The sequence below is a fragment of the Nyctibius grandis genome, chromosome 20 (genome assembly GCF_013368605.1).
Source record: "Nyctibius grandis isolate bNycGra1 chromosome 20, bNycGra1.pri, whole genome shotgun sequence".
NCBI classification, from domain to species: domain Eukaryota; kingdom Metazoa; phylum Chordata; class Aves; order Nyctibiiformes; family Nyctibiidae; genus Nyctibius; species Nyctibius grandis.
In genome coordinates, this window is record NC_090677.1 from 7175078 (window position 1) to 7196790 (window position 21713).

Genomic DNA, 21713 nt, shown 5'->3' on the forward strand with positions numbered 1-21713 from the left:
CCGGGGTGGCGTGAATATTCAAAACGCTGCGCTGCTTTTGAAGCTCTTTACATAAATTTATAGCGCTTGATATGCCATCGCTGCTCGGCTAATCTGGAGCTTGGTTAACAGAATCCCTTTTTCTCTGCCAGCTTTGGAGGGTTTGGCCAGGTTTTGGGGGGCATTGAGGTGCAAAGCAGCCAGAGCCGGGCTGCAAAAATTATGACCGTGCTCAATGGGGAGGAGGAACCGCCAGCTGTAAAGCTGACTTTGGTGGTGACCCTTGAAGAGCTGGGCGTGCTGTCGAGTGATTTACTGATATTCGGGTGCTTCATTGTCCTTTTGGGCTTTTTTTCCCCTTTCCTTTGCTTTCTCGGTGTAACCCTTCGCGGAGCCGCTGCTCCCCAAGAGGGGCCGGGGTGTTGCGGGGTGGGCTGAGCTCAGAAGTTGCCCTGACGCGGGGGTTTGGGGGTGTATGTGGTGAATCATGGCAGCTGCGATGGATGAGATCCTTCATTAGGGGAAGGAGATAACGAGTTAAATGAGACAACCCCAGCTCCAGCTTTCCAGCAAGAGCTCAAGGGTCTGGTTTTGGTGGCTGTTGGGCATCTTGTCATAAACCCTGCCATTAAAAACTGGGGTGCTGGTGGGTTTTGCTGGCTGTGTTTGTATCATCCCAGTTGTCCCAAGTGCAGATGGAAGGACAAGTTGCTTTTAACCCTCTCTTCAGCACGAGGTGGATGCTACCAAACAGTTATATCTCAGGGAGCACCAAAAAAAAAGAGCGTTGTGCTAATTATCGTGGTTTTACTTGATGGTGCCATTGATTGACCAGGTAATCTGTGTCTTCATTAGTTTGAGGCTAAAGCTTGGAGATTGATATTGATTCCAGGCACTTAATATGCGAAGTGGTAATTACCATTCAAGCCTATATTGTTTGAGTTAAATTTAGCTGAGAATTTAGTCGTATCAGGCCTCTACATTGTGCGCCGTGAAGGTTATCTGGCTCTCGGGAGAGGGTGGGTTTAAAGGAAGGAAAGAAACGCCGGTGAAAACTTCCTTTTCTCATCATCCCCGAGCGCTTTGCTTCCCAGGACTTGTTATAGGGAGAAGAGAAATAAAGAATAATGTGGTTATGACTCCAAGCAGTTCTGCTAAACCTGCACCTTTCTGCGCCATCTGCTCAAGCCGATCATTTTGGGGGACTTAATGTGACACAGAGGTCCTATAGGGGCTATAAATCTGCACACAGGGATGCCCTGTGCAGGGAACGGCCCCTCTCCTCCTTGCAGGGGCCTGGGGAGCTCAGCTGCCGCCCACCCGCCCCTATTATCCTGCCGGCTCCCGGCCGCCCTCCTGCATCTCAGCTGCTGGCCCATCTGGAGCGGAGATGAAAGGCTGGGGTTTAACTCGGGCTTTGTGTGCTTCTCGTGTCCCCCCCCTCGCCCCTCTTAGCCCTGTCTCTGCTGCCAGCCTCCCATCCCCAGCCCCGCAAGGCAGCTCGGGCGCGGAGGGTGGCTGCGCGCGCCGCGTCCCTGATGCTGCCGACCTCATTATTTTGACTGCTGGGTGATGTCTCGCGAGCTCGTCAGGTAGGAGGGTTGGAGTTTGTTTTTTTTTTTTTCCCCCTCCTCTCTGAATAATTCATCTGGGAGTAGGCATCTTGGGTCACCTTGCGCAGCCGGAGCCGGCTTCCTAAGATGGAGGTTGCGCAGGATGCGTGCGGGATCGCCTCGCTGCCGGCGGCTCGCCGTCCTTGACTGACTGCAGGTAGGCGAAGAGCCTTGCTCTTCTTTCTTTATTCCTGATGCTTTTTATGCTGGAAAGCATGAAATCCCCTCCCTGTGCTGCGTAGGGAGCGGCTGGATTGTGGGATCCAGCAGTGGGACATGCGGGGCTGCCGGGGCCACCATGCCCTCGCCGAAAGCTCGCCCAGGCTGTAGGGCAGGGACTGTGCACCCGATGCTCTTCCCCTTTGGGGATTGTATTTTTCTTGCTGGTTTTATGGGCTCCCTGGTGCCTCCTCCCTCAGCCCACCCAGTCTCCTCTGGGGTAAGTTTTTTGGGGCTCCTTGCTGGTACGGCACTGAGAGGGGGTGACCCCAATGCTCCGTCAGCGTGGGTGCTTGGGGACACACTGGGAGGTGGCGTTTAGCGCTCTGCGCTAACTGGGGGAACTGGTTCTGGTGGTGTGGAAGTAGGGTCGGGTGCTGGAGAGGTCTCTGAGGGGCAAGAGGTGGCTGACCCTGAAGATAAGAGGCTCGAAAATGCCTGGGAAGCTCCACGGGTCGGAGTCACCTTCGCTGCAGGCTCGGCCCTGAGTTTTGGGGCTGGTGGGGCGGGCAGGGCTTGTACCACTGTCGAGCCCTGTGGGTGCGGGTGGGAAATGGGATTGCTGGTGTGAGGACCAGGAAACTAGTTTGCTGCCTTCCTTCTGCTTGCAGGCACCTGGATTTTTGGGTGCTGACTCCTCCGCTGCACCCTGGGTTGAACGCAAACGCGTCTGCACCCTCGCTCCTCCCCGCAGCGCTTGGGTGCTTTGCTAAAGCAGCTTGAGAGGCATCTGGGGGGGTGGGAAAAAAAACAGGGGACACTGAGGGTGTGAGGCTCAGAGTGATGTGGGGATGAGGGGGGATTGTGACTGCTCTCTCTGGCGATGCTGCTGTCCTTGCCTATGTCATTGCTCCTGAAGATCAGCGTGTTCCTCGAGGCCGCGGTGGTGGGCAGGGGGGTGAAGTCAGGCTGCACCTTGCAGCCGGGGCAGCTCTGCATGCTCTGGGCTGTCTGTGGGTCAATGGATGCCAGGGTGGGTCAATGGTTGCCAGGCTGTGTCACACACATACACACACACACACACAGAATCACAGAATGTTCGGGATTGGAAGGGACCTCGAAAGATCATCCAGTCCAATCCCCTGCCGGAGCAGGATTGCCTAGATCATGTCACACAGGAATGCGCCCAGGCCAATGGATGCCAGGCTGGGTCAATGGATGCCAGCTGCATCCTTCATTTCAGACAGGAAATTTCCCTCCCTGCTCCCCTGCCAAAACAGCTCTTGGGGCTGCGATGCTCATGGTAGGGATGGGATGAGAGAGATGAGAAATAGTTGACTTGGAGGGGAGGACGAAGCCCTCGGGTGAGCAGTGGGGAAACCACCCGGGCTTTGTTTGCTGGCGCAGGAGACCAGCCGCGTTTCAGCCATCGCCGTGCTGGGGACGGCCCTGCGCTGGGGCTGGGTTTGCTGCCACCCAGCAGTGTCCCCTATCACACACTTCCCTGCCTCGGACAGGGTTTGACCTGAAGTACCTAAAGGAGAGCGGTGCAGTGTGTGCCATGGGACTGGGCAGTGACCCAGTGGGGGCACAGGGCACCGGGTGGCTTCATGCCGGGGCTGTGGAGCAAAGCAGAGATGCTCCATGCTGGCATCAACAGGGCTGACGGTGTGTCTGGGCTCCCTGCACCCAGGCCAGTGTAAAAAGGAGCATATTTGGCACAAGGATGTAGTTTGTGTTCGTGGAGGGGGGTGTACCCAGTGGCTGGCTGGCCTGCAGTGTTTGGGGTTCAGCCTCTTCTCCCAGGCAACTAGTGATAGGACAAGAGGACACAGCCTCAAGCTTCTCCAGGGGAGGTTCAGGTTGGACATTAGGAAGCATTTCTTCTCAGCAAGGGTCATTAGCCATTGGAAGGGGCTGCCCAGGGAGGTGGTGGAGTCACCATCTCTGGAGGTGTTTAAGAAAAGCCTGGACATGGCACTTAGTGCCCTGGTCTAGTTGCCCTGGTGGTGTCAGGGCAATGGTTGGACTCAATGATCCCAGAGGTCTCTTCCAACCTCATTGATTCTGTGATTGATTCTGTGATTCTGGGTGTGGGGAGAGGCAGTGGTTGGGATCTCCTGCCCTCCCCACCGCAGGCAGAGCCCCAGGCTTCACTCCCTGCTGCTGGTGAGCTGCTGCTGCTGGGATGGTTGTTTATCTTCTCGCTAAGGCCGGCACAGCATCACCTGGGAACCAGCCGAGCTCAAGGGAATGATTTTCCCCTGCAGCACCTCAGCTGCTCCAGCGGAGCCAAGCGAGCCACTTGTGGAGCTGGTGTGAGGTGGCAGGTAGAGACGTGCCGCCCAGGGCTGCCCCAGCCACCCGGGCTGTCCCCACCCCGAGGGTTTGGCTCTGCAGGCCTTTTTCCTTTGGTCTTTCTGCTGTGCGACTTCTGGCTTCACGCAGTGGGATGGAAGAGGCTGGAGGGGTGGGAGAGCACCCGGTTCACTTAATGCAAATGAAAACTGCAGCAAACAGCCTCGAGGGCTGCCCATGTACCAGCCCTCGGGGTTTTCACCTTTGCATGCCGTGGGCTCTGCCACCGATGCTCACCGGCCCCGTCTCTCCCCGCAGGTGAGCGTGGCAGGCTATGGGATGGATGAAGCTGAGCAGGACCAGTATGAAGCCCGCCTCAAGGAGCTCTTCGACAGCTTCGACAGCACAGGCACGGGGTCCTTGGGGCCGGAGGAGCTCACAGACCTCTGCCACATGCTGCACCTGGAGGAGGTGGCCCCGGCGCTGCAGCAGACCCTCCTCCAAGGCAACCTCCTAGGCAGGGTAAGGCTGGGGCGATGGCGGGGTCCGGGGCTTGGAGCAAGGCAGCACCATGGAACTGCTCCTGCACACGTGGGAGGGTGGTGAAAAGAGGCTGGATGTCTGTAATTTGTGAATATCCAGCATCACGGAGGCTCTGGGGTGGCGGGACTTGCAAGGTCTGTTGTTCTGTTCAGCAGGGTGGCCTCAGAGTGATGACTGGACTTGTTGGAACGAGTCCAGAGGAGGCCACGAAGATGCTCAGAGGGCTGGAGCACCTCTACTATGGAGACAGGCTGAGAGAGCTGGGGCTGTTCAGCCTGGAGAAGAGAAGGCTCCAGGGAGACCTTCTAGCACCTTCCAGTGCCTGAAGGGGCTACAGGAAAGCTGGAGAGGGACTTTTACAAGGGCATGGAGTGATAGGACAAGGGGAAATGGTTTTAAACTGAGAGGGGAGATTTAGATGAGATATGAGGAAGAAATTCTTTGCTGTGAGGGTGGTGAGACCCTGGCCCAGGTTGCCCAGAGAAGCTGTGGCTGCCCCCTCCCTGGCAGTGTTCAAGGCCAGGTTGGAAGGGGCTTGGAGCAACCTGGTCTGGTGGAAGGTGTCCCTGCCCGTGGCAGGGGGGTTAGAACTGGATGGTCTTTAAGGTCCCTTCCAACCCAAACCATCCTGTGATTCTTTGATTCTATAATGGGGAAGGAAGCTGCTTGCTGGTGCGTCTGCCCTGACTGGAGGCGCTCTGAAGCTCTCAGAAACCACCGCTTTCTGCTCAGCCTTGTGTGCTGGTGCCACACTGATGCAGGGCATGTTTTCCCCTTGTCCAAGGCCAGACCAAGTGCCAGGTCCCTGCTGCCCTTGCAGTGGTGCTCGGCTGAGCCCCTGTGCCCCCCAGCACCGGTGAGTGCTGCTTCTAGCCTGGGCCACCCTCCTGAACCCGCTCACCGGGTGCTTGCACAAGCTCTGCGGTGCGATGGGGACCTAAAACCAGGGCTTGGGCCTGTGATTTACGTTGACTTAAGCTGTAGTTAAACTGGTGGGGCCGCATGCGGCTGTGCACGTTTCTCTAAAGCAGAGGGATTTTTTCAGTTGTGGTTGTACCTTTGTAGGGTTAAATGCCAGGGGGTTGAGCAGAAGCTGCTTGCCCTTGGGGGGACCTCCATGTTCAGCGTGGATGTCCTTGTGCTCCTGCGTTACCTCCTTCCCAGCGCGCTGTGCTCGGATTGCATCAGACGCTTCCTTCCAAATCACCCTGAAATCCCATCGCTGCTCATTAAGATCAGAAAATGCAGAGCGGGGCAGCCAGGGCGCTCGATAGACATGAGCTAAGCAGCCATCCCGACTCCAGTTTCCTATCAAACTGCAGCTTGCACAAAACAATTCCTTTAACGAACAAAGCCTCCTCTTCCTCGCCTGCCCTGGGGCTGTAGCTTTTCCACTGACAGTGAGCGGTGCTGGAGCACGGATGGATCCAGACGGAGGTTTCTGACCCTTGGAGTACTAAAGATGGGGTTGGCAGAGCTGGTCAGGGCTAAAGGAGCAGTGCCCTGCTTAGCGTGGGTGAAAAGCAAAGTTAAACGCAGTAAATGCTCAGCCCAAAGGCACCCAAATGCTGAAGCATCCCCAGTGCTGGGTCATGCTTGCCCTGCTCCAGCCCGAGCTCCATCCTGGGGCACGGGGCATCCCGAGGAGCACTTTTATTTCATTCCCCCCTGACTTTGTCTTTGGGGACAGTTTGCACTTACTTGAAGGGAGGTTGCAGTGAAGTGGGAGTTGGCCTCTTCTCCCAGGCAACTAGCGATAGGACAAGAGGACACAGCCTCAAGCTTCGCCAGGGGAGGTTCAGGTTGGACATTAGGAAGCATTTCTTCTCAGCAAGGGTCATTAGCCATTGGAAGGGTCTGCCCAGGGAGGTGGTGGAGTCACCATCTCTGGAGGGGTTTAAGAAAAGACTGGACATGGCACTTAGTGGACATAGTCTAGTTGCCATGGTGGTGTCAGGGCAATGGTTGGACTCGATGATCCCAGAGGGCTCTTCCAACCTGATTGATTGATTGATAATGGTTTTAAACTAAAAGAGAGTAGATTTAGACTAGATATAGGGAAGAAATTGTTTACTATGTGGGTGGTGAGACACTGGAACAGGTTGCCCAGAGAGATGGTAGATGCCCCATCCCTGGAAACAGTCAAGGTCAGGCTGGATGGGGCTCTGAGCAACCTGATTGAGTTGAAGATGTCCCTGCTCATTTCAGGGAGGGTTGGACTAGATGGCCTTTAAAGGTCCCTTGCAACCCAAATTATTCTGTGATTCTGTGATTCACTTACAACCTGCAACTTGAATATCAGAATACTCTTTGTCTCTAGCGTTTCCTCAACGTCTCCCCGGCGTTTGCTCTCGTTAGCAGCAGCAATGGGCCGTGTCTAAGCGCAACTCTGATTTAATAGCTATCAAATCCTCTGGGTTTCCCAGGGAGCTCGTCGGGAGAATAGCAGCAAACACGTCGCTCCCGAGCGCGGGCTCCTTGCACCTGCCCCGCCGGCCCCTTGCCGCAGATGGTCCCTCTCGGCGGTGGGAGCAGCCTTTGTTTGCCGGGGTTTTATGGGAGGGCATGGGGAGGGGGGAGCGTTTTGTCTGCTGAGGGACGACTTGGTGGGGCCACGTGCTTGCTTTTGTGCCGGGGGCTCCTCTCCGGGGATGAATGTGCTGTGATGGGGCTGCTGGGTTGGGCTGGGAGCCGGGCTGGCGTCCTGGCGAGGGGCTGCACGCGCGGCATCCCCTGCCCTGCTCTGTGCGGTGCTTTGGGGGATTAACGGGTACACGCTATCTCCGGGGTCCGGTGGGGTGTGTAAACCCTGCCCTGGCTCATGGCAGAGCCAAACCATCCCAGACCTCCCTCCTCATGCGACTGCGTGCGGAGGTGATGCTGGCAGCCGTTCCTGGGAGCCCTCAGGCCCCTCATGCTTGTCTGCGGGACAGAGGGGATGCGTGCAGGCGTGCCCTTCTCGTCTGGCCTCCGAGAGCTAATTAGTATCTAATGTGGAGTGGTGTCTCTGGGACAGAGCTCATGGGCACAGCGATGACTGTGGTTATATGATTTGCAGGGATGGGGGTAAGTCGGGCACCTCCGGACCCTGCCCAAGGACCATCCTTCGTGGCCGTCCTCGAGCAGGGACAGGGAGTCTGGGTTTCACCCTGCCCTGTGCTGTTGCGTTAGCCAGGACACCTCGTCGTGGGGTTTCACTCGTCAGCTCCCCTTGATGCTCCCCATAATGCACGGTGCCTTTCTGTGTGCCAGGCAGGAGACTTGCTCGCAAGGTTGCCCTGTTCCTCCGTCTTCCCCACCTGACGCTTCCCTCTGCAACCTTCTGGCTGCTGCTGGAAGGAGTTTGCAGGCAGGGCCGGGGCTCTGGGGAAAGGTCTCTGCTCAGGGATGAAGGATAAGGGAGCTGGAAGGAGCCACCGGCGCTGGCTGGCCCCGGAGAGGCCGGGGTTTGCAGAGAGCTGCTTTGCATTGCAGGGACAAACGGTGAGAAGCAGCAGGTAGCTTGGCACATGCGTGCTCCCTTTCTAGTGCTAATGCGTCATGGCTTCACAGGGAACTTGCTTCAAAGCAGGCATCAAGGTTTCTCCAAGGTGCTGGCGTTGCTCAGCAGCCGGCAGCTCAGTTGGTACCTGATAGCCAGGAGGAAGCTGGGCTGGGCTCGCTATGCGTGTGTGGTGTATCAGTCTTGTTTGCCTCTGATTTACTTGTTCTGGGAAAATTCGCCTCACCAGGCACTTAACGTGCCCCCAGCGTTCAGGCTGGTTTGGATCAGCTCTCAAGGTGCTGCCCAAATCCCAGAATCACAGAATCAATGAGGTTGGAAGAGCCCTCAGGGATCATCGAGTCCAACCATTGCCCTGACACCACCCTGTCAACTAGACCAGGGCACTAAGTGCCATGTCCAGGCTTTTCTTAAACACTTCCAGAGATGGTGACTCCACCAGCTCCCTGGGCAGCCCCTTCCAATGCCTAATGACCCTTGCTGAGAAGAAATGCTTCCCAACATTTCATTGAACTCCTCTGGGTTGGAGGCCTCCGTGAGCAGACACAAGTTGGTGCTTCCAAAATACCCCAAATTCAGTTGAGCACGTTGAAAAGAGCATTAAACTTGAAATACCCTGGCCCTGGTTTGCTGCTGTATATTTGTGCCTTGCACTTGTAAAGTTTCTGGGTTGGCTTGAGCATCTGAGGCTGTTTTCCAGAAGCAGACGGTGCTTTGTGTGACACTGCTGCAGTTAGTGCTCTCCTCCCTGGGGTGTCCGGGCCCGTCATTCTGCTGAGAATATTCTCTAAGCAAAAAAAAAACCCAAAGGCTATTGATGCAGACTTGTGCCTGCCCACATCAGCTATCGCATCCCTTGCGCTTGCGGGGAGCCCGCAGCCTCCCTGGCGTGGGCGTTCCAGGCAGGAGCGTGACCCTCCATCACAGCATGTGGCTGCTGGAGGTGTGTAGGTACTGAGCTCATATGTGTGGGGTGCTGTGGGATGTGAGCATCCCCTGCTCCATGTCTCCTGGGGTGCACGTCCCTCCTTTGTGCACCCTAGAGGTTAAGTTGGATGGAGATATGGAGCAAGGACATTGGAGTGGGAGTCGGCCTCTTCTCCCAGGCAACTAGTGATACGACAAGAGGACACAGCCTCAAGCTTCTCCAGGGGAGGTTCAGGTTGGACATTAGGAAGCATTTCTTCTCAGCAAGGGTCATTAGCCATTGGAAGGGGCTGCCCAGGGAGGTGGTGGAGTCCCCATCTCTGGAGGGGTTTAAGAAAAGCCTGGACATGGCACTTAGTGCCATGGTCTAGTTGCCATGGTGGTGTCAGGGCAATGGTTGGACTCGATGATCCCAGAGGGCTCTTCCAACCTCATTGATTCTGTGATTTTGTGTGAGATACGGAGCGAGGAAATTGGTGGGGAGCAGTGGCAGAGGATTGCTTTCTTTAAAATGGGAGATATCGCAGGGGTTGTGGCTTTGCTGGCCCCCAGGCTGCCTTGCCTGGCTCGTACTTGGGCACAGCTCTGATTTTAACTGTTGCGTTGCTCTAAGTACTCTGTGTACAGACACACAGCACCTATCCGAGGGACTGGCTCTGTCCCTGTGCCTGTTGTCACCGTTCCCTTCCCAAGAAGATCCCCATGGGGGGTGGGACACACACCTGTTATTCGAACACTCTCATCTTTTATTCATCCTCATTTAGTCTAAATGTCAAGTTTTTTTTTTAATCAGGCAACTTCTCCTGTCTCTGTAAACTGTCCTTTTGAAGCACACCAGCCCCTTGGAAATGAATGGCAGCAATTAGTATGCAGATGAAGGCATCCCTGACAAGTTTCATTGCTGAACATATTTCGAACTGTTTAATGACTCGGGCAGCGTGTGTTTAAAACCGCAGCGGTGATTTGTACCGCCCGAGCTGCGGAGCAGGGCTCTCCCACCACCCCCAACCTGCCGCGGGGCACGTTGCTCTTTTTTGGTCTGTCTCAACCCCAAAAACAAGCTGGCAAACTTCAGACCTGAACTTTGCTGCCTGTACCTCCCTCAGAGGCATTAAAATCCCCGCTCCTGCCCTTCGTGTCGGCTTTGCAGCAATCAGACCTGCCAGCAAGAGCAACCTCGGTGGGTCCTTTGTATTTAAAAATCTCTTGTTCAATGCTAAAAATTCTCCTAAGATTTATTTAGCCGAAAGAAACCGTGGTGGCCGGCTCTGCCTCGCCGTTGACCCGTGTCAAATAGCTTCCCCAGCTGTCCCCCCCGCGGCTGGAATTGCTGACATTCCCCGGCGCGGCTGCGAAGGATGCTCTGGCCCCTCTGCAACTGTTTGTGGCGTGAGGCAGGAGGATTTCCAGGAAGACACAGATGGAAAAGGGGGAAAAAAAACCCCAGTGGTAGGATCATCCCTCCCTGTTTTTTCCCATAGCCACGCTCCAGACCTGGTATTTCCAGTGTAGCCCTTGCGGAGCTGCAGCAGGCAGGAGCCAGGGCAGGGCTGCCCTGGAAAGGGTGCGACTTTCTGCAATCTGCTTTGGAAAGTGTTTTCTGAAGCTTAATTAGGGCAGTGGAGCATTTCCACAACCAAGTATCTCATCACTGGCCAGGACTGGTGTCTCGCTGTAGGAGCCACTGACCCTGGCCAGGTCACCTCAAGTGATGGAGGTGCTCACTGGTCCTCTGGATGTGTTATTTCAGCTTCTTGCTTGATGGAAAAACCCAACCAGGGCATTAAAGCAGTGGCTTTGGGTCATTCTGTGATAGCAATTGTTTTTTTCACGTGCTCAAAGATGCTGGCTGTGTCCTCATGTCACTTGCTGTCATTTCTCCAGGCCCCACAACAGCAGCAGCCGAGGTTCGTTCCAGCCCCTTGCCGAGGCTCTCGGCTCAGCCTGGTGGTCTGAGAGATTTGCGTTGCTGCCTGCTGGGTTATTAGCCTGATGTTTAATTATCTGCACCAGTTGATTTCCTCCTTTCTTCCTTTTTTTCCTCCAGGTCCACTTTGACCAATTTAAAGAAGCACTTATCCTCATCTTATCCAGAACCCTCTCCAATGAGGAGCACTTCCAAGAAGCAGGTACAGACTCAAATTCTCTGAAACAGTACGTTTTCGTTGGCAAAGCAGATTTGGTTGGCTCTTGCAGAGGATCTTAGAGAAGAAACTGCTTTTTAGGTGCTGAGATAAGCTCTTCTGCTTGGATGCCCAGGCCTAGGGAGAAGGGAGAGTTAAGGTCTGTTGTGGAGCCTTGTACAAAAGCGTTTTCTGAGCTAATAGATATTTATATCCCATTACCATGATCTAAATGCCCAGAGAGGCACGTGATGTCTGCGTGTAGACAGCCAACACCACTTCAGATGCTCAAGATGTCCCATGGCTGCTAAATGGGCTGAGATCTCTCTATCCCACAATGCTTCTGGTGCCCAGAGATGCTTTAGGAGCTCTCCAGCTGCGGGAGATGGTTATGGGTGGGCAATCAAATGGCTGCTTTAATGCTGCTGGGGCTGGCACATCCCCTTGCCCTCCCCTCCAGCGCTTCGGGGCTCGCCAGGACCCATGCCCTGAGGTGGTGGTGTGACCCCAGCGCAGAAGCCCCAGCCTGGCAGGAGGGTTTGAGCTCTGCCTCGGGGAGCCTCTGCTCCGGGCTGTGCCGGAGGCAGCCCCGGCAGCCGGGGAGCTCTGGCGGTGGGATCTCTCGGGGGACCTGTGCTGGCTTTGGCTGCTGCTCTGGTTTTTGTGAAGGTTATAATTGGAAGCTCTCTGCAAGAGCTCCTCCTGGAGATGGGCTGCTAGACACAGAAATACCCCTCCTGTCTAGCTCTGATTTTTTGGTTTGTTTTTTTTTTTTTAAATTCCATTCTGTTTCCTTGTGTCTGAGATGAGTGGGGTGAGCTTGGTCCTGTAGGAAGCTACTCCAAGGTGACTATGTCTCCCAGGGGACAGTCAATCTGCCCTAAAGATGCTTCTCACCAAGATGAGCCCTCTGACAAACCAGGCTGGGGCTGGTCAGGGAAAGCAGTGGGTGCTGTGAGTCCTCCCTGTCCTGTTTTCTCCTTCCCTTTATTTCAGCGTGCCTTTAAAAAGTGGCTTTTAGACCCTCAGGAGGTAATAGAGTCCCAGCTTTGGTATGCACGTGGGGCTGGGAGCACTGGGGGGGTGTGGGGCTGGGGTGAGCAGCTCCAGCTGGAGCTCTGCCTGGTGTCACACCTGTATGTAAATCCCTAATCCTGCCTTTGGAGCAGCCAGGGCATGAAATCCCTGAAGGAGAAAACATCTTAGCAAAGGGTGGAGAGGGAAACTCCAGGTTTCCTCCCCTGAAGCATCAATAATCTCAGCTGGAGCATCCTGCGCTCGAGTCAGCGAAACAACAACTTTCCCCCTTAAACAGGCTGCAAAAACCCCAAGAGATGCAATTGATGGATTCATTCTTTTTTTTTTTCCACCCCTCGTTTCCAAAGCTCTTAATACTAAGAGGGAGATGGGCAATGACAGCTCTTGCACCCTTCATGCAGTTTCTGTGGGCGCTCAGGAGCGAGGGGGGTGCGTGGCGAGGGCGTCGTATGGTGGAGAAGCTCCAGTTTGATTTAAATATAAATAAATCTCTTAGAAAGGGGTAAATTTTGGGTTATCGCAGGGGAAATCACGAATGCAGCCGGCGAGCCCTCCTCGGGGACACGTTTGTCAGCTGGGTTTTGCATGGCAGGTAATCAAAGGGCGCGCGGCGCAGGTAGGGAGCCTGCGAGGCATCTCCTGTTAATGCGTTTTGACAGGTCGCTGAACGCTGAAGTCTTTGCTTCTTTTAATTTAGATCAAACTCGAGATTTGGAGAACAAGCTGCTTTGTGCTGCTTGGTGTCAAACTGTCAGCGACCGTGGAAATGCTGGTGTTACAGCCCGCCCCGGGCTTGGGAAAAATTGAGTTAAGAGCTCCAAATTGTATCATTTAAATGAAAATTTAATTTGGGGGAGGGGGAGAAAAATATTTTAAGGCTGTTTGCTGCATCTGGAGAGTTTGCTCCGCAAGGAAGCAGCCGTGTGCCTTGGTGCTGTGGTTTTACGGGGTGACTCGGGTGATGGGAAGGTCCCTTGGGTCTGTGAGCAGCCAGAGGGCTTGTCTCTGCTCTCCAAACCAGCTGCTCCCCTGCAGCCCACACAGCCTGTGCTCCGTGGCCAAGGGGACCTGGCAGGGGACAGCATTGCAGCACAAGGAGCCCCTGGGTGATGGAGCAGCCCTTGGGGACAGAGCAGGACCCACAGGCTAGGGATGAGGAACCCAAACTGCCACAGGATGCAAAAGCGGTTCCTACAGAAGCGGCTGATGGGGGTTTCCCTGGTTTGGGGGGGAAGCAGCAGGTGGGAGAGGCACTCAGGCTTGCAGAGAGCAGCTGATATCTATATTATTTTTTTTTTTCTTGGCAAAGCAGCTAAATTCCCTTTCCAAAGGGAAGCCTGGCAGGGAGGATGCTCCTGGCAGGCTGCAGGCACTTTGCCTGGGAAGCAGCCCTGAAAACCAGGGCAGGCAGAGCTCCCAGCGCTGCTGTCATCAGCCCTGTCCCTTGGGGACGTTGGTGTGGGGACACGGACCCAGCTGCGAACCGGAGCATCAGCCGGCCGGGCAAACCCCATCCCTGCCACGAAGTGGTGGGCAAAGAAATGGGGGAGATTCCTGGAAAAGCCAAAAAATGCCTGAATGCATCTTAAAATTAAAGACTGGACATGGCACTTAGTGCCATGGTCTAGTTGACATGGTGGTGTCAGGGCAATGGTTGGACTTGATGATCCCAGACGTCTCTTCCAACCTGGTTGATTCTGTGATTCTGTGAAAATAGTGGTTATTTTAGCTCCTGCATGCAGACGTGACTGCCGGGGAGACCTGTGACCCCCAGCAGCACCTTGGGCCTTTGCGGAGCTGCCTGATGAAGGTGATGTGTGCGGATAAATCGCAGCCTGAATTACCGGGGTTTGGTGCTCTGGAGAGATGCTGTTGTGGGGCTGGGGGCTCTGGGGGCTGGGAGCCCTGTGGGAGCTGGGCTGGGTGCTGCTGCCACTGATGCTCTTTGTCCATGGGTCACTGTGGCAGTGAGGGGGGGTCCGGGGACAGTAAAATAGATTTAAGGGAAGGGAAAAGAAAAAAAAATCAGTTATGTGGGTGTTTATGGGGAGGGGGGGGGGAATAATCAGTCTTTTTTCCTCCCCATTATGGCAAATAAAAAGTCAGCTCTGCGTTGGAAGCCCAGACAGGGAGGGATTACTGGGGTGGAGCGCAGGATTACGGGAACACCCAGGGCAAATTAAAGAGGAGCTCGATGCCATCCTCCATGCGGTCACGAGGGGCTGTTGGGGTTTTTTTTTTTCCTTCCCAGCACATGAATGGTGTTGCCTTCCCAGAGCAGAGGTGCTGGGGATGATGCTCTTGCAGGAATCCCACCGGCGAGGGGGAAGGCTGTAAAGGTCTGGCCCCAGCTCTGCAAACAGACTGGGGTGGGGACAGGTAGAAAACGGGATGGGGGTGATTTAGGCACATTATTTTGTGATCTGGGCCAAAATGCCTTGGGTTTGGGCTGCCGTGACCCTGCTGCCGAGCCTGAAGTGTGAAATAGGGACTCGGAGGAGCTCAGGCAGTACCTGGGTCTCGGGGGATGAGGATTTAGCAGATCCCAGCTGCGATGAGCTTTGCCCGGCGTTAGGCTGCCTGCTGCCGCAAAGAGGATCCCTCTCTTCCTAATCTTAAGCAGCGAAGAAATTAATTTCTCCTCGAAACGAGAGGCTGGCGGGGCGAGGGGCTTCCTCCTCTAAACCCCCTTTTGTCTGCGCTCGCTGGCTTTGATGCTGCGCCCGGGAAGATGCTGCTCACCATCGAGGGGAGCTCCGCCGCCTCCTCCCCGGCGTCGGAGAGCAGAGCAGGATTTGGAAATGACTTTTATCTAGCGCAGAAAGGCAGAAAATCAAGTGTAAATCTCTAACCATGGAGACGTTTAAGTGCCGAGATGGACTGGGGGGAGCGGGCTGGGGAAGCGATGGCTGCTGTCTGCAGCGCTTAAATCAGGGAGGGGGGATTGTGAAATACAGATTTAGAGTTTGTGGGTTTTTTTTTTCCCAGGGGGCATTTTGGGGGACAATCAGTGGGGCAGGAAGGCGAGAGGCTTGTTCTCTGGGCAGCTCTTGCTCCCACCCCAGCCCAGGGGCAGTTCAGGGGGGCAGATGAGACCCCAGTGTTTCATTAGGCACCAGCTCCGGAGCGTGTGTTTTACAAAGCCTGAGTGTTGCCAAGGGCTGTAGGAACCAGGGAGGGTTCGACCTATTTTCTTTTTCTCTTTTTCTTTTTTTTCTTTAATCCCTTTCTTGGCAGCTTCTCAGCCACACAACAGCGACGGTCGGGGAGGAGTGGCATCTCGCCGTGCTGCTGGCTGCAGAAGGGGGTACCAGAGGTCAGACCAGGGCACGAGCAGCCTCCCCTCAGTGCTCAGCACAGGGATGTATTTACAGTGTGTGAGATAAATAGAACATGAGGCTGTCTCATGCATCTGTCTCACTGGAAGCCTTGATTTTTGGCATCTCCCTCCCGTTTCCTCACATGCCTTTGGGAGCACGTGTGGGTTGAGCAGCTCCTTCCATCCTTCCTGATCAAGTTTTGGCTGGAAATGAGACAACTCAGTTCAGCTCATCAGGGAACTCCCTGCATTCGGGGAGCACGGGTGGCTGCTTTTGGCTGGCGGGTGCTCAACCTTCCCTAAATACAGCGATGGTGGGAGCATCCAGGGCAGCGGCTGCCGTGCCGGGGGAGGTTCAGGTTGGACATTAGGAAGCATTTCTTCTCAGCAAGGGTCATTAGCCATTGGAAGGGGCTGCCCAGGGAGGTGGTGGAGTCCCCATCTCTGGAGGTGTTTAAGAAAAGCCTGGACATGGCACTTAGTGCCAAGGTCTAGTTGCCATGGTGGTGTCAGGGCAATGGTTGGACTCGATGATCCCTGAGGGCTCTTCCAACCTGATTGATTCTGTGATTCTTTGACTTGAAGGTGCAGGGAGGCTTGTGGGGGAAGAGCCATAACCCGACGTTAACAAAAGCACCCTGGCTCTGCAAACGGCGTTTCGGGGTGGCTGAGCTGCGGGTGGCGATGGGATCCCCTCGGCAGCCTGTTTTGCAAGGCAGGAGTAAACTTTCTGCTCTCAAACCATGAGGGGTCACCTTTCCCTCCCAGGGACATCCTCAGGCTTCACAACTTGTTAGCTGCAACGGGAAAACAAGCCACATGCAGGTGCTCAGACTGCAGGGGAAGGAGGGAAATCAGCTGCCAGCCTCCAAATGCTTAAAGCACAGAAGTGGGGAGACCCTGTTCCTGTTCCCTGTGTGCTGTTAAAGCCCTTGCAGGGGGGCACGGCGTGAAGGCACCCGTGTCCCCACGGACCGCTGGGCTTTCTGCTGCTGCGGGGGTTAAACTGTCGGGTGGGGTTGGAAAATTGGGAAATACAGAAGGAAATTTAGCCATAGCTTCGTTATGGCTAAATTATGGCTGCTTTTTCCCCCCCTCATCTTTCCAAAGGCAGATGGGCGCAGGGGTGCGTTTCTGTCTTAGAGGAGGAGAAATTATTTCTAAAAAAAACCCAAAAAAACCCCAAAACAAAAACAAAACAACAAAAAAAACCACCAAAGCCCTCTTCTGCAAGGGCGGGGGAGATGGCAGGGAGAAAATAAATGGGTGAACGAGTAGCCACAAATATTAGCATTTCAGAGCTAGCTGCTCGCCGGAGATTGTTCACCACCGGGCAGGCTTTAATAGGAGCGATAAGGTTTGCTTTTGTTCTCGGGCTCTTACTTAATCAGCCTGTCTCGTTGTGATTTTTTTTTTTTTTTCTTTCTATCGGGGCACTTCAACACCCAACTTTCATGTGCGAGTCCCAGCTGCAGCAAATCTTGTTAGAACGGCCTTGTTCAAACACGGGCGCCGGGTTTGTTCCCTAGAGCTGGATGGAGCGTGAGGCTGGAGGAATCAAAGGGCTCCTGGTCCTGTGTATTTTATAATTCATTGCATAGCTAAGTTGCAGAATATTTTTTTCCCCTCTAACAAGCTTGAAGCCTTCTGCCATATCTAAAGGAATATTATCCAAGGAGGCATGTGGGCAGGGGGGGGTGGTTTAGAGACCCGCTGCTTTCTGTTTGTCAATGATTGAACAGCTTCCCTGCTCCTTATTAGTATTGCACTCCTGCATTTATTTTGGACCAGAGCGCTCTGCAAATAAAATTTTAAAAAGCTGCTGCTCTGCAAGTGGCAGAAAACAAAGATGATCGAGTCCTGGGGGGGTTTGGATGGTAAGGTTAGCATGGCAGAGAGCCCTTCCCTAATTGAATCCCTGGTTAATTTGGTCCTCGTTTAATTTGCCCCCTGCTCCAGGATGATTCGTACTGAAAATAGCCCAAAACATGCTTATTTATTTATTTTCATTTTGATGAAGCTCCCAGGTAATTCAGTCCCCGAAGGCAGGAGCTCACTGTGGGAAGCTGGAGCCGGGGAATGCGAGTGGAGCTGCCGAGACCCCTGTAATTAGATGATGACTCCAAAGGGTTATTTAGATCTTGCAGTTGCACAGCACAAGCTGGGACCTGCCCAGCCGTCGCCCACATCAGCTGCTCCACACGAGCCCCCCGGGAGATGTTCGCCTCCAAACTCGCCTGATTTTTTTCCGCTCTCCCGGTTGTTTTCACACTTTTAATTGAGCCGTGAATTAAATCTGCCGAAAGCAGGGGCAGTCGCCCAGGTGCCTGCGTAATCTGGAGGCTTGAGCTGCCTAAGTGCGACGCTGTCCCTAATTAAACCTGCCCATCGCTGGTAATGAAGATCAGCGCGAGGAGGAGAGACCTCATGGGCTGCATTTACAAGGTTGAGGGGTTTTTCTTCCCCATCCTGTTAACGGAGCAAACTTGATCTGGGAATTAAGGAAGGGTGAGGAAGATGGAGCCTTGATTCCACCTTGTGACAGCCTTTTTTTGGAGCAGGACCAATTCCAGCCCATCAGGCCCGATACCACAGTGAGGGTGGTGCTCCTGGAAAGGAGCAGCTGCTGGCGCCTGCCCGGGGGGGAACGGTGGTGGCAATTCAGTGTTCAAAATGCTACGACCAGACCAGTCCTGTGCGCTGCGACCTGGGAGCTGGGTCTGCAATAAATCCCGTCACCGATGTGCTTTGTTCTTGAATTTCACAGACTCTTCCCCAGAAGCGCAGCCCAAGTACATCAAAGGTGGCAAACGCTACGGCCGGCGGTCCCTGCCCGAGTTCCAGGAGTCGGTGGAGGACTTTGCCGAGGTGACCGTCATCGAGCCGCTGAGCGAGGACACGTGTGTCCCCCACATCGCCTCCAGCGGCTGCGAGGAGGTGAGTGGGAGGGGGGCAGGTGCTGGTGTGGGCTGTACCCCCCAAAGGTCGCTGCTCCAAGGTGGGTTGGGTGTCCTTGGGGTCTGCCCAGTGAAGGTGATGGTCGCCCTCCTCGCCTGTCCCCCGGCACCTCCCTGACCCCTTGTCCCACGTATCCCTGTACATACGCTTGCTCAAAAATCCAGATATTTTTTTCCCCCCTTGGTTTCGTGATCGAAATTAGTGGCTCTCTCTCTGTGCTAGTGCTTTCAACCCCAGAATCTCCTCTTGCTTCTCCAGAACAGAAAACCAACAGGTGGAGAGCAGTTGGACTTGGTATGCATCAACATACGGCCACAGCGGCATTTCCCTGGAGCTGGGCTCCTTCCAGCCTGCCCCAGTTTGCCCAGTATTGTCAATTCAGGGAGCACATGGTGGGAGTTTTCCAGTGGGAAGGAGAAATGCTGCTGCTTTCTCCCCTCCTCTGTCTCCTGGCTTTGCTTGTGCTTTCCTAGAGATGGGGAGGGCTCTGCAGCCACCTGCACGGGGCGATGCCCAGCCCTGCATGGGGAAGCAAGGGAGAAATTTCCAATTTGTTTTCAGTGTTATTCCTACACAGCTGAGCTTAAAAATAAATTTAAAAAACCTCCAAGAAGAACTTTTCCACCAGAGCCAGCTACTTTACACTGTTCTCAGTAGCCTTTGCCATGGGGATGCTCCTCATCCATCCCCTGGCGCCAGCCACATGGGCTGCCCTGACGTTGAAATGAACGTTAATCTGCCCACGACCCTCAGGGAAGCGATGCCCTCGATACAAGAGGCCACTCTAATCGAGGAGGTGTAAAAGGCTAGTCTATTAACGAGGTCAGTCAATTAACAGGGATGTAACCACGCTGTGCTCCCTGTTGGCTTCATGGGTCTCCTGGCAGTGTTGCACCTCTTGGGGTGGACGGGATGGTTAATGCTCTTGCAACCTGAGCAAAAACTAGCTTAAATTTGTAAAATCCCCACTTCTCACCTTCATCAGCATTACTATCTTGCCTCTAAAAGAAGATCCTCTCGGTATGCATAGAAATTAGTTGCTTGAAGGCATTGGGGGTCCCCAGGGCTGAAACACAGGGCAGTGTTGGAGACTCCTGACACATTGACTCCTTGGGGCTCGGCACTACGAGCAGCCTGTGCCCGGGTTTCTCCTGCTCCGTGTGTGAACACGCTGCTGCCTGCACTTCTCCAGCCCAGGGTGTTTTGCTGGCCTGAGAACTGGGGCAGCGTGGCTTAATTGGTGCTTTCTTTCAACCGATGCCAATTAAAAGGGCTCAGGCTCTGTCTGAGAGGCTTCCTTCCCCTCCTTCTCTCCGTAAACATGAGAGGAGAGGCTGGAGGTCTGGTCTGTGTGTGGGATCGGCTGCCCAGAGAGGCTCTGCCACCTCCATCCCAGGTGGCTTTGCAGGTGCTGCTGGACAAAGTCATGAGCAGCAGGGTCTGAATTCAGCGTTGACCCTGCCCTGAGCGGAGGGTGGTGTAGGGATCCTGAGGTTCCCTCTGACCCCTGTGAGTTTGTCCCCACAGATGCTACTAGGCTGGTGGGTGATGAGAAATGAGTGGCCCTGGCAGCTTTGTGGACGTGGTGCTAATGGAGCCGTGAGAGCACCTAGAAATGCAGTGTGAAAGCTTGTGGTGGTTAAAGCTGCACGTCTCCAGCCCTGGCCACCACTTGAGCTTGTTTGTCCTAAACTCTTGATAGAGATGATGGGTCTTGTTGGGCTTTCGAGCCTGTGGCAGCTGAGAGGTGGCCAAGTGTGCTTGGGAAGTGCTGTGACTACTTTTGTTTCCTTATTGCCTTGCGTTGCACCTGATGATGATCTGTGCGATGGTGGTGAGCAGGTTTGGTGGCTGTGGGGTACCAACCCCAAGCTAGTGGTGGGGCAGCAGCACCCTTTGGCTCATGGGTCCCCAGCAGCGCACCCCTGGGTACACAGCCAGGTGTGGCCAACCTTAAGGCCATGTTGACTTCCAGACCTCAGTGTAGGGCATCTGTCATCTTCCCTTCCCCAGCTGCTGGCTCTGCTCCAGGAAAGGTCCCTCCTACTTGCAGGTGTAGAAACCACTGTCCTGTCCCAGCTCTGTCCCTCGGTGCCCACCGAAGCCACTCGCTCCCCAGACATCCATGTGTTTGCTCCTGCGTAGAGCCGTTTCCAGCATGGCATGGCCTTGCAGAGCAAGATCTTCTGGGAGGGTCAGGCTGAAACTCTTGTCTTCAGGTCCTCCATGTACGAATGTGAAGCTCCTGAAATGCAACTGTCCTGCAAAGCCAGGACCTGCAAATAACTGCTCAGGGTAACACTTGCTCCCTGCAAAAGGGCATTTCTGATGTGACTCTGGTGCTTTGCAGCTCAAAGCGGGAGATTTGCTGTCTTTTGGGGGTCTCTGCTCTGGCTGCCCAGACCAGGGAGCTTATCTCTGGGCAAGCACGCAGGGAGGGACGAAGGGGGGCCGTCAGCGTCAGGGCGAAGGCTCACCTTGCTGTGCACGAAGCCGAGCAGGCCCAGCGTGCGCTCCTGATCGTCATTTTAATTAGCAATATATTCTGGCGGAGAACAAAGGTCTGTCTCGCTGAAGCAGATGGCAGAGGAAGGGGGGGGAGAGGTTGCTGCCTCGTTATGGGGAGAGGCCACGGCGAGCAAACGGCACGGGCTGCAGATGCTGGAGGGCGGCGAGCCATTGAGAGCCGCGGCCATCTGCTCCTCGGCCCGGCCACGCGCCCGCCCGCCCAAATAATAACGCATTCCTGGGGTCGCCGCTCTGTGATGGGGGTGACCCCCGTCCAGCTGTAGCACCACCGGGGCCGGGGAAACAATGCCGTGCTGACACGGGGATGTGCCGTCCCCCCTGCGCCCGCCCCGGCCCTGCTTTGTCCCACCATCGGCAGTGGCTGACCTCGAGCCCCCGCCGCACAAAGGGACCCCCTCGCCCTCCGCGGCGGGGTCCCGGCACGAGGAGGGAGGTCACACGAGCTCCCCGGGGTCGGTGGCAGTGGGTTACCACCCTGCAGTGTCGTCCCCCTCCCCCCCCCCCCCCGCTATATTCAGCCTCTTTGGGTTATTGGTATTTATGGAGTTCCTGTGGGCTGGGGTTGGGGGTTCTTGGGTTTGAGGCAAGTCCTTGGAGTGAGAGGGGCCGGTGTGAAACGGTTTAGGTCTGATTGTGTATAAAAATATAGATGTTGCTTATGCAAAAAGGCTCAGATGCAGCAGTGGATCTGCTTTCTGAGCATCGCTGTCCTGGTGCCCTCCCCA

The 21713-nt window shown here is 54.9% G+C and overlaps 1 protein-coding gene across 1 annotated transcript in view; it reads left to right on the plus strand.

Annotated features, from left to right (window-relative positions):
* Window positions 1-21713, plus strand: part of NIN (ninein) — a 62746-nt gene that overhangs the window by 1153 nt on the left and 39880 nt on the right. The window contains exons 2-4 of the mRNA XM_068416605.1: window positions 4368-4571; window positions 11069-11150; window positions 18269-18438. Coding sequence (XP_068272706.1) covers window positions 4389-4571; window positions 11069-11150; window positions 18269-18438 — 435 coding nt within the window. The 5' untranslated portion in view covers window positions 4368-4388. The remainder of the gene's footprint in view (window positions 1-4367; window positions 4572-11068; window positions 11151-18268; window positions 18439-21713) is intronic.